Below are 19,564 nucleotides of genomic sequence, written 5' to 3' on the forward strand. Positions count from 1 at the left end.
TTATTAGTTATTCGCAATTGTCACGACTGTAAATGTATTTGAAATTGGTCTGTAAATAAATAAATAAATAATACATATTCTGATCGTATAGCGTTATGTTGATTTTTGGAAAAAATTATAATAATAATGTATTGTATTATGTTTATTATTTAGTCCTGTCCACCTAAAAATAAAATGTAATAAACTTAACACTTCCATACTGTCGCGTATAGAATTTACTATACCTAATTAAGTTCGTTGTATAATGTACCATATTATTATTATAATATTTATTTATATATTTTATGATTTTGTGAAACAGTCTTATAAACGTATAACTTATAATGTTTTTGATTTTTAATCTTCTTTCCTTTTTTGTTTAAATAATAAAACCCCAATATTTGTAGTAGTTATAGTTATTTTTATTAAATGTTAAATTTGTATACTAAATATATGTACGTGTTCATAAGACACAATTTTAAATTAAATTAAAGTGCCGTACTTTTCGATTAACTATTGTAAGTATATTTGTTTGTACTTATAGGGGTGATGGATGACAGATATAATCGCAGTGTACAAGCAGTTCCAACAGTTTAAAAAAAAAAAAATTATATTTTGTAATTAATTAAAAAGTTCTAACGTAGGTACCTAGTTATAACGTCATACCCAATATCATGATAATACCTATTGTTGTTTTTAGAAATATTTAAAACAATTTAAACACTCTATACATAGCAGATACGAAATATTACATTTATTTACCATAGTGACATAATGTAGCATGTTGCGTTACATTATACGATTCTAGCAGTAATACGATTTGAAATTTGTATTACTAATGCTATTTGATTCATTCCCGATATACTGATTTAAAAATAATAAATCATATGTATAACAATATTACGATTAATCCAAAATATATTTAAACTTATTATAATATTTAATTTAAGATAAATAAATTATTGATGTCTTAAATTAGTTTATATGTTTAATCCAATCTACTTTATTTTTTAATATCCGGTAGAATTCTTTTTTTGTACGAACACTTCTGTTCTGGCGTATTTAATTATTTTACAACATTATAATTTGTCGGTAAGTTATAAATTAATCTCAACTCATTTTTAGCAAAATATGTAATTTGCATGAAGCATTTTTCTTTTAGGTTTTATTTATTCAGAAGAATATTCCACGAACGAAAATCGTATATTTTATGTATGGAATTACGAACAGCACTCATATCTATCCATCTAATACCTCGGCATATTAATATTAACACGAAAACGCTTTTTAATATTAAATTATTTCGGTTGTCTGAAAGTCGTTTGTCGTTAGGAGTTTTATTAAATAATAACGTATTTAATAAATAACGTTACATTATTTTTATCCTCGGCTTATATTATACAGATATTATAATATTAAATTGAATAACATTATATTTGTTCAGAATACCCACACTTTATTTGCGAAATTATATTTTAACGGTGTATTGCAACCATTAGAACTTAAACGATACATATTATGATTATAATATGACCCTATAAAGTCCTAAACCCCCGCAGCTCGGCGACGTTGGAAATAGATGATATTTATTCGAGTTCAGCAGTCCAAAATTCTATATATCTCGAGTACATTACCTACAGATTATGAAAATTTCAGCAATATTGAAAATATTATCCTTAAAATTTTCGAAAATTTTAAATTGAATAAATTAGTCATTGAAAGAAAATTGGGGGTGAGCAGTGAATCATCACTATGTATTGTCATTAACACTGTCGCCGGTGTTTTATAAAAAAAAAAATAAATAAAAATAACGATAACAGAATAAATGATTTCGCCGCGAAGTTTCCGTCGTCTCACTGCAGCAGTTCTTCTTATTCGATTTCTATCAAGTACACGCTCGGCACGCATTAGCAGCCGCGGCGGTCTTTATATCAATTTGCCGTCCGTCTCTCTCCGTTTCTCATTCTCCCTCCACCCCCACCCCCAACCCTCTCACTCACTCTCTCTCACTCTCTCTCTCACACACACACACACTCGCCCTCCCTTCGACTCACCGTAGTCCTCTTGTTTTTGTCAGCAACATCAGTGCCGGTGACATGAAGTATGATCCCGGTATGGCGGGCGCCAGTGACACGACAAAATAATGCGTTTCCACATTAAGGGTGGAGATGGACCGTTTTGTAAAGTAGGTCGCCCGCGTCGGTTGATTTCAAATAACTCCGCGAGAGGAGCATTAATTTGTCGGGCGCGGAACAGACGTGTATACAATACATATAACGTACATGCGCATGGCTTATATATATATATATATTTATAAAATAGAGCACTCGACAAATCCTAGACTCTTTTGTCCGCCGCACGAATACACTAGTGCGTGTACAGTGGGTACTTATGTCCTATGATATGACTGTTGCAATAATACGCGTCCGTGTACGCAGTGTGTTTAGTTGAAACGAGCGTTTCTAAATCGTCTGTGTTCCGTCGAGGCACTGCCAGGTACATGTATAATATGTTTGACACTTTTTGTTGAACCCTCAAAAAGTCCACCGCAAAATTCTACCTGTACCAAAAATAATGTATTCGACCTAAGCATTTATTAAACTAAAACCTATACTTAATGTATTGCTAACGACCGTCGTTGACCGTTGTCGAGCGTTTCAAAATGTTTTATAATATTATGTTGTTATACGTTTATAAGAATATGACAGGCATATCGTCTAGCGCTCCGTATGTACTGAAAATCGACAAAGCTTGGTCTTAGCAGCTTTATATATTATATAAAAAAAAAAAATGTTTTTTTGTAATTGCGGTTATTTATCATAGATGTACCTGAACATGTCATCATAATCTAAATAACCAAAAGTTAAAAAACAAATTAGGGGCTCGGTGAGGACATTCCCTGGGTTCGGCGCTTGTTTGTAAATACGATAATGTAATATTAGCCGTTGCGCAATACGTAATATAAACATAATATATTAAAATATAAAAGTATCTATACTTAAATGTATAAATTATATTATTATAATACGGTCTGCGATGGTGACATTTATCCTATAGTCAAGAATTTTTTTATTTAATTAGATATGCGGAAAACGAATCAAGTAGATTGTGTATTATTTGTTTCTGAACACTCGGCCTGTAAAAGATGTAACTATACCTACGGCCCACCGATAAAATACGACATTATTTTAATAAACTGCTACGAACAAAATATTATAAAATATAGTATGGACTGTGCAGTTGTATGCACTCGAAATGAAAATTCTGCGAATAATATTAATATCAGTATACATTATGTGTAATGTGTTCGGGACGCTTTTATGTTTTTTTAGCATACAACTTTTAGCATAGAGAGTTTTAATTTTACTCTGTCTACTTCATAAAACCTCTGTGGGTTAATTATTATTTATACGTTTATATAAATATTATAATTCATTTTTTTTTTATATATGTATATATATATATATAAACTTGTTGACTGCTTTTAATTTCACTCCATTTTTTTATTTTAATATTTAATAGAGTACGGTGATGATAACGCTATGGTGAAAAACGTATTTGCATATTATGTCATAAGCGTATAGTATATACACATTGTTTAATTTTAGGCATGTCGTATTCGTTTGAATGCCGTCATTATATATTATATATACCTACTTAAAAACATTTAATGGGTTATGGCGAGAATTGTTGTTGTTGTTGTTGTATATAAGGTCCGTATTTTAAATGAATTAATATTGCGACTTTAAAGTTTGTTTTAACGATGTGATATATTTTCGTCTCATAAAAATGAAATATTTGGACTATACTAAATTTATATTTGATCGACGGGGATTTGGAAATCCTGAAATAACGGTATCGAACGCGTTTTGTTGGATCACACAATCGTTTTCTAGAATCGTAGTTTTTTTTTTATTTTTATCAAAAATAACTATGTCAGACAGGGCGATGCCGTAAACGAGCAGTATTGATCAGAAAGACTACACCGAGTCGTATCAACCAAACGCACACGTACCTTGTATATTATATTATTAACTGTATAGTGTGTTCGAGCCGGCGCGGACCCGAATTCGGCAAAATAATTGGCCAGCGGTGAAACGTATTGCACGACGATTATACACACGTAAAAAATAAAATCGATAGAGTTTCACGATACACCGTAGAAATAGTTTTGTTTCAATCAGTTTTGTTTGTCTTTCGAAAGTGTAATTGAAGTCGGTGCAGGTGTAGCGGCGGTTCAGGCCAGCGGGGGGCAGGTGTAGTCTAATATTATAATGTTTATAATATATGTCATCGTATATTGTATAGTAATATTATGTACATAAATATAATAATATAATGCAATGCACGGTGTATACCTATACATTTTCAACATTTCAATTAACAACCAATTTTAGTGGTAGGTATACGCATATCACGTGCTCTACTCAAACCTTATAATATACCGTCAATGGCACTAGGCAATAATGGCCGACGACGTATTTTCGGAGTTTGAGTAAGTTTTAAATAATTCTATATATGCTGCAACCGCTGTTGACTTTTTTTAATTGCGACGGCAAAATCATTATTTTAATATAATAAAACTGAACTCGGGCGTATATAGTAGTATTTCAGGGAAATCTGATAATAAAAAATATAATGATGAATATGAATGCCAAATCAACAATAATGCAGCAAGCAACACAATCATTTCACACTGGGCACACATTTTAGTGTAGTCAGAACTCAGAAGTGTTTATAATGCGTAGGTACTGTAAAACTAATCAATTTGCTGTTAAATTATTTCTGTACCGACTCGCGTAGGAATATTTCACAAACAATAATAATTAAAAGTGGGCAGTTCCTATTTTGTCTTTCAATTGATACAAATTTTTAATACACACACTATCGCGATGGTAAAGGTGAAAATATGTATAGACTCGCTGGACTCTGTATGTACCGTTTATGTATTCGCTGATTATTTTTAATTAAAGCAAATTATTTAAAGCAAATTAAAAAAAAAAAAAATTATATGAACGATTTATGTTCCTAGTATAATGTTTTAGAACTATAAGTGCTCGTATTTCTATACGTAAGTTTAAAATATTGTACGGTTTACATGAAAATACATATTTTATTTTGACGGAGGGTGCTTAAAATATTTTATAAATTCTATAGACGTTTCGGTACGAGAATAAAGCTGTATATTATTCCGAATAAATAACTTATCACTGACCACTGTTGCGGAAAGTATTTTTAATGTACAGTTAGCATTAGCGATCTTAATAATCTGTACATATACTTGTATGAGTTGTATTATTCACGATGGCACAAAGGCCGACGAAAAATAACACCGTAGCTAGGCTATTGTATTTTTGACTTTTATTATGACAAAACCGTATTCAGTTAAACCGTACGTATTCGCCCGTAAACAGTTTCCAACAATTACAATAAAATTCTGGCCGATCTACATTCTACAATCTACATCCGACTGGTTATTTTTTTGTCAGAATCCAACAATTTTACTATAAAACCTATTTAAATATTTTCTATACCATATTACCATATATGAAATATGAATATATTATGATATAGCTTATGGATGATGTTAATGTATTTCGTATTTTTGGGGGGAGGGATGAAAACATAAAAAAAACATAGTACGTATTCGACGGCATGCTACATAGTGTTTTCAACAACAAACTACAAATATTCTTAAAATGTTTCACCAAAATAACTAGTATAATTATTAGGGTTGTGTAAAACTATTCTACTGACCCGATATTCTTCTCCGGACAGTTCCATGAGCGTGGCATTGGTTTCGACCAGATTGTGCAGCGGGTCGTCGTCCTCTACCACCCGATCGGAAATAGCCGCTGACGTCTTGTCGGAGGCCGATGGCGACCAGGACGAAAACGAGGACGACGCAACAGCGGCGACAGCGGCCGCAGCAGCGGCCGACGAGGTCCGTTCAGAGACGGGTACCACGCTGACGTTGACCATGAGACGAGGAGGGACGACCAACACGCGGTTGATCTTGACCTCGTCGTATTCCAGCGACAGCCTGGCCGCAAGGTTCAGCTTGAGATACTTTGCGAAATCAGTGCGCCGCATCTGCGCCACGGTCGAGTTGCCGGACAACAGTAACACGAACCACCGGCTGGGCGTGTTTTGATCGGCGGCCAACACTGACGACGATGAGCCGCCGCCATTACCTCCGCCTCCACCGTCACCCGTAGGTCCTTCGGAACGCATGGCGTCCTCCAGCACGCGTTCCTGTTCCTCACTCGCCTCGTCCCATCGCTCGAACAGGCTCTTGTTGACGGCCACCGTAACCGCTTTGGATGACGGTGCCGGGACCACACCGGGCCCCTCTTCTTCAATTCCGTTGCCCGTTGGCACACTTTCCTTCTCTTTGCCGCCGTTCTTGATCACATATTTGGTCGCCATTGTATAATATCCCTTGTTGCTGGCCACACCGGGCGTGGCCGGGTCATCTTTGTGGTTAAACCAGCTTTTCAGCATGTTGGCCACAAGATTCTTGTTGCTCAGGTCATGACCGTAATCGCCGCCGCGGATCACTTCTTGAGTGGTCGAGTCAACCACAGACGACAGAGACGACTGCAACAAGGACGGCGACGACGACGACGGCCGTTCGGTGCTTGTGTGAACGACGTCCGCCCACGATTCCAGCGGTCTGTTAGTGGTGACCGGCTCCAATTTGGTGGCCATTGCCGAACCGTTGCGTCCATCGGCTGGCAGGGTGGCCACTGCAGCCGTCTGCACGTTCCAAACCGTTTCGGCGGCCGCAGCCGCGGTCGTGGACGTGACGGACACCTCGGCCGGCGGGGTGCTGGTGCTACCGTTGGTGACGTCTGTCAGGTTGCCGCTTAAGAACGCCCCCTGCAGCGTGCTGGGCGTCGGTTCTTTTAACGGGTTTGTCGCTTCGTTTCTTGACGGTAACGTCACTTTGTCCTCGATGGCCACTCCGACGGCCGCAGCGTCCACTGTAAACAAGAAACGAACACGAGATTATAAATATTATTGTCATCACGGACTCGTAGTGTGCATAACATGTACCTATATGGATACCGATATTAATCATGTACTAATATTAAGACTTTTAATTTCGACCAAATTCGGTAAACTCTAACTTTATGTTTATTATTTTTGTATTAATTTTTAATCTAGAACAATATTAAAAATTATCTAAAATTATATTGCAATTTTTTTAGTAATTTCTATGTAAATATTTATACAATGATTGATGTTGTGATTTATATATTAATTCATCAAATAATTTGTTATTATTATTTAAATAATATTATAAGTTATAATTCATTCCATCAGACATAATAAATGTTATCAGAAAGGATCCATCCCTCTATATATGTTGGAATGCATTTTTTATTACTGTTATTTTTCTATGTCGGAGAATTTTATGTATATTTTTATAATAATATTATGATTTATTATTTTCCATTAATGATTTTAGAAAATATTGATGTTTTTGGTATTATAATATTTGATCCGTAAATAATTACTATAAACAATTTTAAGTGACTTGTTGCGGCGCAGTGGCTGAAGAGTAAGCAACGTCTGCAGCTACTAGTTCCTGGATGGGTGACCACCCGGGTCCATAGTGGCAAAAACCTTGCCACACATACACGTGTTGCCAATCAACAGTATACCAACCATACCAACCGTTCCAACCCTTCCAACTATTATAACCACTACAACCGCTAAACCCCTAAAATAGCTAATGGCGATAGTTGCCAGGCTCTAGGAAAAAATAATTAAAAAAAAAAATATTTTTAATTTCAAAATAAAATTTCAAATAATATTATGAGATGCGTAACGTTTTTTATTCGATATGAAACAGTTACCAATATACGTCATATGAGTTAAATTGTATAAACAACTATGCTCGATAGCGGTGCTGTTGTATAAAAATATTATTTACAGTCGAGTGCCGAGTGTGTTTATTATAATTATGTGTACCTATTAAATAAACTTAGCCGTCGACAAATATATATTACTATATTATGTACAATTGTCATTGTTACTTTGTTAATTGATTATTTAATACAGTCGTGTATACTTAACAATAAATTATAAACGGTATTATTATTTATTAGTCACTCTGATAAGTGATTAGAAGATAATAATATTATGCAGTAGGTATATTATAGTATTTTTTATCAACGTAAATAATTTAAATTATATTGTAATCTAATCGAGATAATATATTAATATTATTATTATCATGCGAGTAAATATAAATCGTATTTCAACTTTCAAGTGCATGATTTTTTTTTTTGGTTCTTGTTATGGAGTTTTGCAAGTTTTGCTTCTTTTGTTTCTTTTGTTGATTTTAAATTGAAATAAATTATTATTATTATTCACGTGAATGAGCTTTACCGTTGACAATAGTCTATATGCTTAAACTTCTTTCTGTTTACTTTTATTTTTTTAGTATTATTGTCTTTCTTAGAGTTTTTTCTGTAAAAATATGATTTGAGTAAACTATATATGGACAAATAATAATATATTTCCAGTCTCAGCAGTTAAAATTTTTTTTTTTGTAGTTTTAAACGTAATAATATATTTTGGAAAAGTAACTGTCGCTTACAATTCTTTCTGTTTTCACGCACTTTAAATAACGAGAACTTTATAACTTTGGTTCATTTTCAGAATACTAACGACACTTTTTAAAGCATCTCAGAATATTTAAAAAATAAATTTTCTCTAAAAGACGTGTTTTTAAAAGTTTTTCTAACGCTTTTACAAAAGTTTATTCAAAGATTCTTAATAATGTGATGGTATATTTTAAGAAAACAAAAAGCTGTTTTAATTAAATTTTAATTTAAGTTGAGTACTTGTGGATATGTTAAATTACGTTTGAATAAAAGCCCAAAAAATCCTATAAGTACTAATTTTAATTTTAACAGACACTTATTTCTTTAAACATATGTTTTATCATCCGCAGTTCCAAGTACAAACTGTAATCACGCATAATTCATCTCTTTTATCAAACACATTTTGGACAATTAGGTTGTGTTGCATAAGTCCTAAACTCTGCTCTGCATCGTTATTCATAAACATTTATTTATCTTTGCTTTAATACCTTAAGACAACCGAAAAAGTGGCCAACTAAACTTCCATCTCCATAGGTACATTATACAATCCCTCTAGTCGTTTTAAGTATCTGATATATATATATATATATATATATATTATTTCCCAATGGATTAATTAAGATTATTTACACTAAAATAATATTTATGATTTTTATGTTTCTCTTGCAACTTCTCTAATATTAAATTAGATTAAAAATAGTTTCTAGAACGTATTATAAGTATCATAATGATGCAGATTTTGTGTTTCTTTTATTATTAAGGTTCTAAGCAAATAGAGATATGTATTGATCTTATAAAAAAAAGTTTTTTATTTTTTAAAGTGTGTTATCACTTTTTGTATAGTGGCTTTAAAAGTTCATGTATAGTCCAATCAATAGATTGAAAATTGAACATAGATAGTACTTTAGTTTTTTGAGAGGTAATTTCTCAGTAGTTTTTCAGCAAACCGAGGCCATACACTTATTGAAACCATACAGGAAACCACAAAAAAGCAACATTTGCGGTATTTTTTTTTTCCCACAACAAAATCAATTTCGTTTATTTTCCCGAAATTTGGAAAATAATAATTCAGAAAGTTCAAATGTTTAACAATTATTGATAGTATAGTAATATAGAAGTGATTATATTTTTAAATTTCTTTTCTTTTCAACTTCATGATATTATAATAATTATTATAACATACAAAACATTTCTTTTTTACATTTTTAAATTGTTAGTTGCGCATTTATATAATGCTTTTCTATAGATATTTTTTTTATAAATTTCAAGTTACATTGTTACATTGTTATACCATCCTTGTTTTTTATGATATAAATAAATACTGATGTGTGCGTGGTTATGTTTTTCTGACGAAATGTTCATAATTATTGCGTGGATATTATGAAAAACTGGCGAAATAATTACACATCCTATAGATAACCGGTAGAACGTGTGTGGGATAAATGACGATAATTATTATTCGACCTCATATTATATAATATTGTTATGATTAAATATTATATGGTGCACAGACACGAGTAGCACATTGCAGTACATGTGCGTATGAACAGTATTACTGCACGATGAAATTTGCATAATGTGTACCATAAACTATGGATTAAATGCGTGTATTATACATTTGAACGTGATGCATTTTTGAATACGAACCAAGAGCTGCTGAATCAATGGATATCATCAATTGCGCACAAATAAAATACATCACGACACCAGCGTGATGAAATGATTGCTGGCGAGAACGTGTTGTCTGCATTGGGCATTTGGTTCCCTTCATTTTTTTAAATTATTATTTCGTTTCGTATTGTATTGCTTCTTTGTTCCGTGTTTTCGTGTTTCTTTCTTGCTCACGTTACATCTAAAACAAAATATACACACATGATACAATCGTTAAATACTTCATACGCGCTCTACAAGAAAATACCTTTAGAGTTTAGAACGTGTAATAAGACATATTTTTTTATCTATTTACCAATAGTGGAAAATAATTACTAAAATACCAGATGGTTTTCGTATGATGCAGTGTGTAGTCTTAAAATATGCAAGTTAAATAAATGACAATTTTTTAATAATTTAACATTTCCATACGGATTTCATGATATCTTGATATGATTAGTAGTTTTATTTGTTTGTATTGTATCATTAAACAAATATAATGCGTTAATCGACATTTTCAATCAACATTAAAAATTAGTAGGTACCTACCAAAATTCACGGAATGCAATTATTATCGTGTACATTATAGGGCTGTACTTAGGAATTAGGTCCAAGAGCCACAAAAATAAACGCCCAGTTATACAAAAAAAAACATGTGAGTACCTATTAGTTTTAGTTTTAATAATATGAAATTAAAGGCTTAAAAAAAATACAAATAAACAAATTTAAAGTGTCTTCTTGGGTGGTGACTCAGTAAAATCATCAATAACAATATCATAAATGATGGTGGAAGCACAGAAATTATTCTGTGGTGGAGGTTAGATCTCTTTCCGTGTTTAATATAGCTATGACCATTTTTGCTAATAATAATGATAGTGTTATAAATTATGATAACAAGTTTAAAAATATAAAAATATAATGTTAGTTGCAGGAAATAAGTGAATGGAGTTAGGAGAGAATTAAAACAATGACAATTTAAAATAAAAATACCAATTCGGAAAAAACAGCCCCTTTGTTTCCCCATCTAAATACCGCCCTGAAATAACCTTCTTCAATTTGCAATCAGTATAATATAAATTATTTTCTACGAGAGCTTGGACAAATAAAATACATTGCTATGACAAAATTGTCCAATCTCATAATATTTAGACTTAAATCTCTTGACCAGTACGTTATAATAAGACGTTATAATATAATGGTATCTCATAAACCACAGTTATTATTAATGATCATGATTAAATACATATAAATAAGATAAAAATGATCCTAATCACATACAATACACCATTTTTCTACCAGGTCAACCCCCTTCAAAACAGTATTTTTTACTGATAGCTAGTTAATAACGATGACCTAAATAAAAAGGCAATAATTTATGGCTTAACTTTTTCGATTTTAGATGGCGTAAGTATTTTTTTTCCACGGTGGTAATAGGACGGGGGTAAGCTAATATATTTTTAAAAAGACATTATTTTTGACATGAAGTGGTCTTCGAATAAATGGTTATGTTTGACGTCATTATATATATATATAGTATAATAATAACCTTGCCGTCAATAAGTTTGTGGATTTAAGCTATACATTGCGTGTTTTCTAAGATACGATATGCTCAATATATTCAATATTATTTCTGGTGAGAATACGTTTGCAATAATAAATCACTATTTCTTGTTTATGGCCATAAATGGACATACGGATACGGTTTATGTGTATATAATATATATATGGTCGGCCTTTTGTTATATTTCCAAAGCACACACACCCGCGCACGATAAAAGAGAAATAGTCATCTCTTTTATTTCCTGTGCGCGAACGCGTATCCATTATCACACAAAATGCTTTTACTTTCGATCTTGGAGGTATACAAAGAAATATAATTCATTTTCGCATTCTGGACAAAGAGTGATACATCACATGAATACATCCTAGTTGAAAGCTGTTCAAATATAAAAGTTGAATATTGTTGGTTAAATTTATTCGATTATGCTCAAATTTTAAAGCTTACATTTTGTTCCCGTTTTTTCGAAATTAGGAACTTGATTAATTTTATCGAGTCAATATTATTATTTTTATTTTAGTTACCTAGTTAATTACTTATAATTTCGGACATTACGAAAAACTTCTTTAAATATATTATATTTAATTGGGATTAATGAAGATTGTATTGAGTTTAAGGAACCTATACATTTAGTGACTTATTATAGGTTATGTTAATCTTTAGGGTAATGTTAGGCATTCCTGATTATAATTATGTGACTTGACAATTTTAAGTTTAACTCTGATATTATATTAATTATAATTAATAATTGGTTTTAAGTAAGTTATACTTAATACCTAGTTAATATAGTTGAATATTACATAAAAATCTTGTGGGATTTTAATGAAAACACTAAAACAGTTAATTATAAATTGCTTGAAATTAAATTTAAAACGTTTGGAACACGTATAATACTAGATAACTATATATGCTAGGTATAACGAAAAGTTTAATCGAGTAATCATCAAGTACACGAAGTAGGTATGTACATTGTACAGTTATGAAGGTTTTTTGACTCTTTCCGTGATTAATAAATTGCAAATGTCACATGTAAACCTAAACATTTTACTCATTGATCCTTTAATTCTACTATACTTTTAATGAATTGGGTAATATAATATTTTAAAACTAGTTTTAAAATACAAATTAATTTAGATTTTTGTATTACAATTTCTTTATGTTAACATTAATTGAAGTAACTACTTGTATTAAAATAATGTTACAACAAAATATGCTTGAAGCTGTTTCCTATTTTAAAAGTTTCTAGACGACTTATCCAGCTCAAATTTTAAATGTTGAATCCAACCGTTATTTTGTATGCCTTATTACCTAATTTATATTAAATTGGATTTTAGCCTGCAGTTATTGTTTGTATAGCAGGAGCTGGTTTTATTAGTCATTAATTTCGATAAGCGAAAGGGATGAAAATATAATGTAATTAGTGACAGTTTTATAGTATGAATTTGATTTAAAAATATGAAAATTACTATCTTAATTATCTACCGATGTAATAAAAATGCATTAAATATTACATTATAGATTAAAATATAGATTGTTATATACTATATTTAGGGTGTCAATACACTAATTTAGTATATTTCAAAATAACATAATCAATGACTATTAAAACAAAGTTTTTTTTACTTATTCGTAATATATACTAATATACTATATAATATATTATACAGCTATTAAACTGTTGGTATTAGTGATGTGAATTATTAGTCTAATATACACGTGTATCAAATGGTATTATTTAAATTTAAACAAATTTAAACAAAAAAAAAAGTACCTGCATATTATGATATAATTAGATCATTCGACATTTATCTCGACTTGTTAATATATTTATCTTTAATTAATGTTAATTATCATTCACTAACTGTTTTGTTAATTTTATAATTTCTTGTCAATTTGAAGTTACTATACCTAAACATTTACTGAACACGAAATTTCCCGTCTTTTTTTATTTTATCGTTGTTAAATGTTAATGCATTTGCATTTGAATGAGCAATGTTAATGTGATTTGTGTAGTTTTTAAAATAAAAGAATTTTTTATAATATTATAATCTACCGTATAAATTGTGTATAATATAATACTACGGTATAGTATAGTACACATATTAATTATATACTCTAGTTAATACACACGGTAGTACGGCATTAAATAAGGTTTATTTTACGTACAATACAAAAAAAAAAAAAAAAATATCGTATTTTACATCACTAGTTGATGTATACATTAATAAACCCGTTATAAAATATGTAATACAATCGGTATTTAAACTTGTGCCCAGCCACGCGCGTACCTGAATCTCGGGTGGGGTTAATATCATGATTTATAATAATATAATACACAACGTACAACCTGTACACAACAACACATGGCACATTGACGTGCCTTTGAAGAATGTGACTTATACTTGTAACGCTATGCCGGGATAATATATTACCGCGGAGTTAACGTTTTTGAATTGCATTGTTAACCACCGATGTGTTATTATAACAATATTTAAAGCTAATGAATTTTTTAATGGTATACACAAACGCACACACGCACGCGCACACACACACACACACACACACACACACACACACACACACATACCACATATGGTACGTACAGTTTAATAGTGGTAATACACTGCGTATATGATAATAATATAACCATTCTGGCTATATATTTTGTGGCGAGGTAAATACGCCGTATACTCTGTCATCGTAATTCTATTATTCCGACAGAGAATAATATAATATTATGATATTATCATGGCAGACGTTATGAGTTAGTTAATCACCGAACGTGTTGAGATATTTTCAAATTTTGCAATATTATATTATATTTTGTGTGCCATGAATGTGTAACGCGCTCATTCGTGATGATTCCATTTTTGCATAATTTATTTTATCTCTTAACCATGTTTTTTTGCCATTATTATTTTTATTCATTTGTTTATTATTATTATTTTTCTTTTTAGTGTCGTCTGAAACGTGCGTAGACATAACAATAAATAACAACATAACGAAGAAAGCGAGCATTGTGTTTTATGTATCAACAAGGACATGCATAACGTTTTTAAGCATACGTTTGGGTTGTAAACTAACAATTATTTCAAAAGCACACATTTTGTACAATATCCGCTGCTGTTAAAATATTGTCTGTAATCTTTACGAGCAGGTACATTATAAAATTAAAAATAACGATCGCGCTCGAGAGGAAAACGTGTTAAATTCCTTTTTTTCATCTCGTTTCAGACTTTTTCTTTGAATACCGAATAATTTGTCTGACTTTAATAGAGGAGGAATTTCTTATGATCGACACTGAAAAATAATCTTTTTAGATAATTGAATATATTTTATTTTAGTAAGTATTTGTATTTGAATAAACGAAGAATGATTATGTGCCATGTGTACAAACTTTGTTCTTTGAGAGTAATATAACAAAATAAGAAAATGTATTTGACTTGATGAAAGAAACACACTGTGAGTAGGCAACTGCCAACCATGCATGGACTATAAATATATTCTAAATTGACAACTTTATAAACACATTTACACAAAAATAATATAGTGGTTGATAATTATACTCGATATCTAAATAATAATATTAACCTGTCATGATCTAACTCAATTCCCAGAACGCTAAATGTTAACTATTACGAATTTATGGTTGTCTAAATGCAATTAACATGCACATAGTTAGTTTCATGCCAATTCGTTATAAGTGATTAAAAAAACAAACCCAAAGTCATGAACATTTTAATAACTTATTATTTAACATTTTTATTGTACTTTAATAGAATTCACTATATTATGCTTGTTGTAGTGTATATGACATGCAAGTACCTACATGCAACTACCTACGTGCATAATTTATACTCAAGTTAATTGAAACAGTCCAACTGTAATAATTACAAATAACTGCTATAATATGTGTGTGAAGTTAGCTGAATATTTTCAAATTCATAAACATAAACTATTAGTGTAACATAATATGCGTGTAATTAATATATTTATCTCGGATAATAATTAAATAAGCTAACCTAAATCTTAAAAATGAAGAAAAGAGGAATTTTGTCAATATACAGTTGTAGAGGAAATCTAATCGCCAACGTGGCAACTGACAAAGTCTCAACTATACTCTAATTTCGATGAAGTATCTAATTAAAAAAAAAAAAAAAAAAAATGTGTACATAATATTATCATCTTAATGTTTCTCTGCGCACGTGAAATACGAAGAGACAATGTGTCTGTCTGTCGCACCATATCAATAGTACATTATATTATTATATTACATCATTGGCACAAACGACGCGGTGGCGTTTTTATACGAATATTCGTGAGCTGGGCACCCGCGGCTCGTAGTAATATATTAGTGTATAATAATAATATTATGTAGGTACACAATACTTGTCCGTCGGTGAGTCACTTTATGCTATATAATATGTATAAATATAATGTATATTATACACTGTACTTGGATCTATTATACGCATACCTACATGTATTTAATACTGCAGTAGTATGGTATATACTCCTACACTGTACAATACATTATGTAGGCACACTGCTGCCATTGTTTTATATTAATTTGTTGAACTATATTATATATTATAACGTGAGTGTCAATGACAGCAGTGTGAGTGCAGCCCGTGTGTTAGTGTGCGTGCGTGCGTGCACAGGTATAGGTCGATTAAAACCCACACGGTCGGTTGGACTCGAGTGCGTGCCGCCTGGAGAGCGACGTGGGGGCACACCTAATAATAATAATAATAATAATAATATACAATATTGTGTGCATGGTGCTGCCGCTGCTGCTGCCGTGAGCACCAGATAATAATCCCAGCGAAAATGCGAATTACTTCGTTACTATGGGGACCGTCAAAATCGATAGGAACATGTTTTACGGCACATTGCGTCCGTACATCATCATTATATTATTACTGTACATAATGTTATATATTTTTTTTTATTAGAAATCAGAAAATGCAACTGTAAATTATATAATCCGACACGATCTGGGACCAGTGCGAGGTGTAGGTACTAAGCGTGCACGAGACTAGCCGAGACGCGTCGTGTATAGCTGCGGCAGGTGGCATACGCTGCACACGCAATTTTTGCTTTACTTGGAAACGGGTAGAAATAAAAATAATAACAAATTTATATAGACGTCTTACAGACGTCATGCCATCGTAGTTTGCAGTTTTTTTGAAGATAAATTGCCAAATAGGTATTAAATTTAAATAACACTATTTTTCATAGTTTATTTTGTTTCGGGTGGGGGAGGATTAGTTTTTATTAAATTACTACAGCCCATATCGTTTTTATTTTCACACTCCGGAGCAAAACATTTTTATGAAAATGCCGGAAATAAAGAATGTTGAACTCATTTTACTTATCTATAAATATTTTAAGTTGATATTAATGGATTCCAAAATATCCGTTAGCAATTACTGATTAGAGCATCACATCTCCATATCTCTACAAATCGATAATAAACTGTTTTCGCAAAAATATAACGGCACTAAGATATTTTTTTCTAAAAGCAAAAACTAACCCAGACGAGGATGGTGGTCTGCGTTACAAGGATCACGCTATAAATATTATAAATATATAATGTGTTCTTCGAAACAACTGCACGCTGTACTTATGCAACTTCGTGCCAACACTAGGTGATCTCATTTAAAAAAGTCTGCCGTGGGTTCTGTCGCCGAGGTACTTTGACAGTTTTTTTTTTTTTCAATAATTTAATAATAAATAAAAACATGATTATACAACTAGTATCAAACTACCAACTTTCGACGATCGGTATTCGTCTGGCGTATTGCGCGTTGGAAAATATTATTATACTCGCGCTAAAACGCGCGTCGCGTGCATAGCCAGCCACCGTCATCCGTTGAATAACAATCGAGTTCGTTGAAACTTTGCAGCGCCGGGTTTCCGTAATATATGTTATTATTATTATTATTATTATTATTATTATTATCATTATTATTATGCGACGTGTAACTAGTCCGATTGATTTCCGGCGATCATGTCGGGGGGGGGGGGGGGGGGGGGGGGGCAAAAACGCGTGTAAATATAATAACCATCGCGTGTGTGACAGACCGATTCGATCAGAACATAGGTAATAGATTCGAAGAAAAGAGTCTGCGTAATGTTACTTTAACGATGTGCACCGCGAATAAATTAAAATGCAAGTTTAATCATTTTAATTATGAAAGTCCATATAGATATTTCGGGCGCTATATTACACCGCAGTGGAATTTTATCTAGACAATATCATCGCGTACGGGTCAACGCACCGTGCGTCCGTGTGGAATTTTGAGTATACATACCGAATAATAATTTATGTTGTCATTTATATTATGTGCAAACACCGATGTAAACTAATGAGTATTGCAGGCGTTTTACAGCGGGTTGTCTTCCGTGCCATAAAAAGACCGCAAAGAATAATAACAATAGCAGGAACCGATTCCGCATAGTATTTCATAATTAAGCGCTTTCGGTTTTAATTTACGAACAAAATGTAATTCGTAGAAATCGGTCCCGCGCGATTCGTTTTCCAATCATCAACACTTTGGTTTTTAATTAACTTTTTTTAAAAGATATATATATACATATATATATGTATCTGTTACGAAAAACGACAAAAGCTATATTTTTTTTTATGATCGAGCTTTTTGAAACTGTCAATTACATTTTGAATTGGGAAAAAAAACTTAAACACGAAATATAATTAATATGTTTTTAGCGTGTGACAGAAAATCGATAGATTTATTAACTTTATAAATCAATGTAATATAACGAAGGGCGTATTTTCTTCAAAATGTCCAAAGAAATATTTAATTTTGACTATTCCGAACACAATTAAAGTTCACGCAGCTTACATAATACCATCAATACCTCCGACTGTTATTATGTTACACAATTTTGGTAAATGCATGGATTCTTTTTTCGTACAATAAATAAATAACACCTACGGTTTATATATTATGGATATGTTATGGATATATATTATACATAATATTAATAGTAAATAAATAAATAAATATTATAAAGGTAGATTATTAGTTGTACAATCGTTCGGTCAGTAAAATATTATTTTAAACTACAATAATACTGATATGAATTTTGTGTTATATTTTAAAATAGATTATTTAACAGTTAAAACTGATAGATATTTTAACAGTTAAAACTGATAGATATAAATTTAATGAATCGTGTAATTAAGTGTTCGATATTTCAAATGTTATTGTACTGTAAATTATACTATTAAAACACATTTTTTAACACGGCGATATGTATAGGCAATTTAGGTACACCTAATACACTGATTGTCTAAAAAAATTAATTATTTAATATTTAATTATATTAAATTTTTTACTCTTTCAGTTCACACTCATATCTGTTTTTATATATTTTTTAAATACCACGAGTTCAATAACATGTTATAATTATAATTTAAAATATACGAACTACCTATCAATAAAATTCTGGTAGTATTAAATCATCTAATAATGATATTTAATATTTGAGTGATGCTTCAAATAATTAATAACACGGTTTGTTTAATTTGTTTTAAATGTAGTAGCTATAGAGTTAAAAAATACAAATATAAAAGAAATCCAATATTCAATTCACTCCGATGCACATGCGTGAACTGTTTATAATTTGATCAAGGCTTATAAATAATAACTATAAATACAACCATAAATATTTATATGTATTTATATAGGTATAAAAAAAACATGACAAAATAAATTGAGTGTACCCCATG

The 19,564-nt window shown here is 31.2% G+C and overlaps 1 protein-coding gene across 1 annotated transcript in view; it reads right to left on the reverse strand.

The window, feature by feature from the left end:
* LOC132939625 (uncharacterized) overlaps window positions 1-19,564 on the reverse strand; it is a 38,197-nt gene that overhangs the window by 6,404 nt on the left and 12,229 nt on the right. The window contains exons 2-3 of the mRNA XM_061006897.1: window positions 10,245-10,449; window positions 5,737-6,965 (exon numbers count right to left, since the gene is read on the reverse strand). Of these exons, the coding sequence (XP_060862880.1) occupies window positions 5,737-6,965; window positions 10,245-10,368 (1,353 nt within the window). The 5' untranslated portion in view covers window positions 10,369-10,449. The remainder of the gene's footprint in view (window positions 1-5,736; window positions 6,966-10,244; window positions 10,450-19,564) is intronic.

The sequence above is a fragment of the Metopolophium dirhodum genome, chromosome 2, assembly GCF_019925205.1.
Source record: "Metopolophium dirhodum isolate CAU chromosome 2, ASM1992520v1, whole genome shotgun sequence".
NCBI lineage: Eukaryota > Metazoa > Arthropoda > Insecta > Hemiptera > Aphididae > Metopolophium > Metopolophium dirhodum.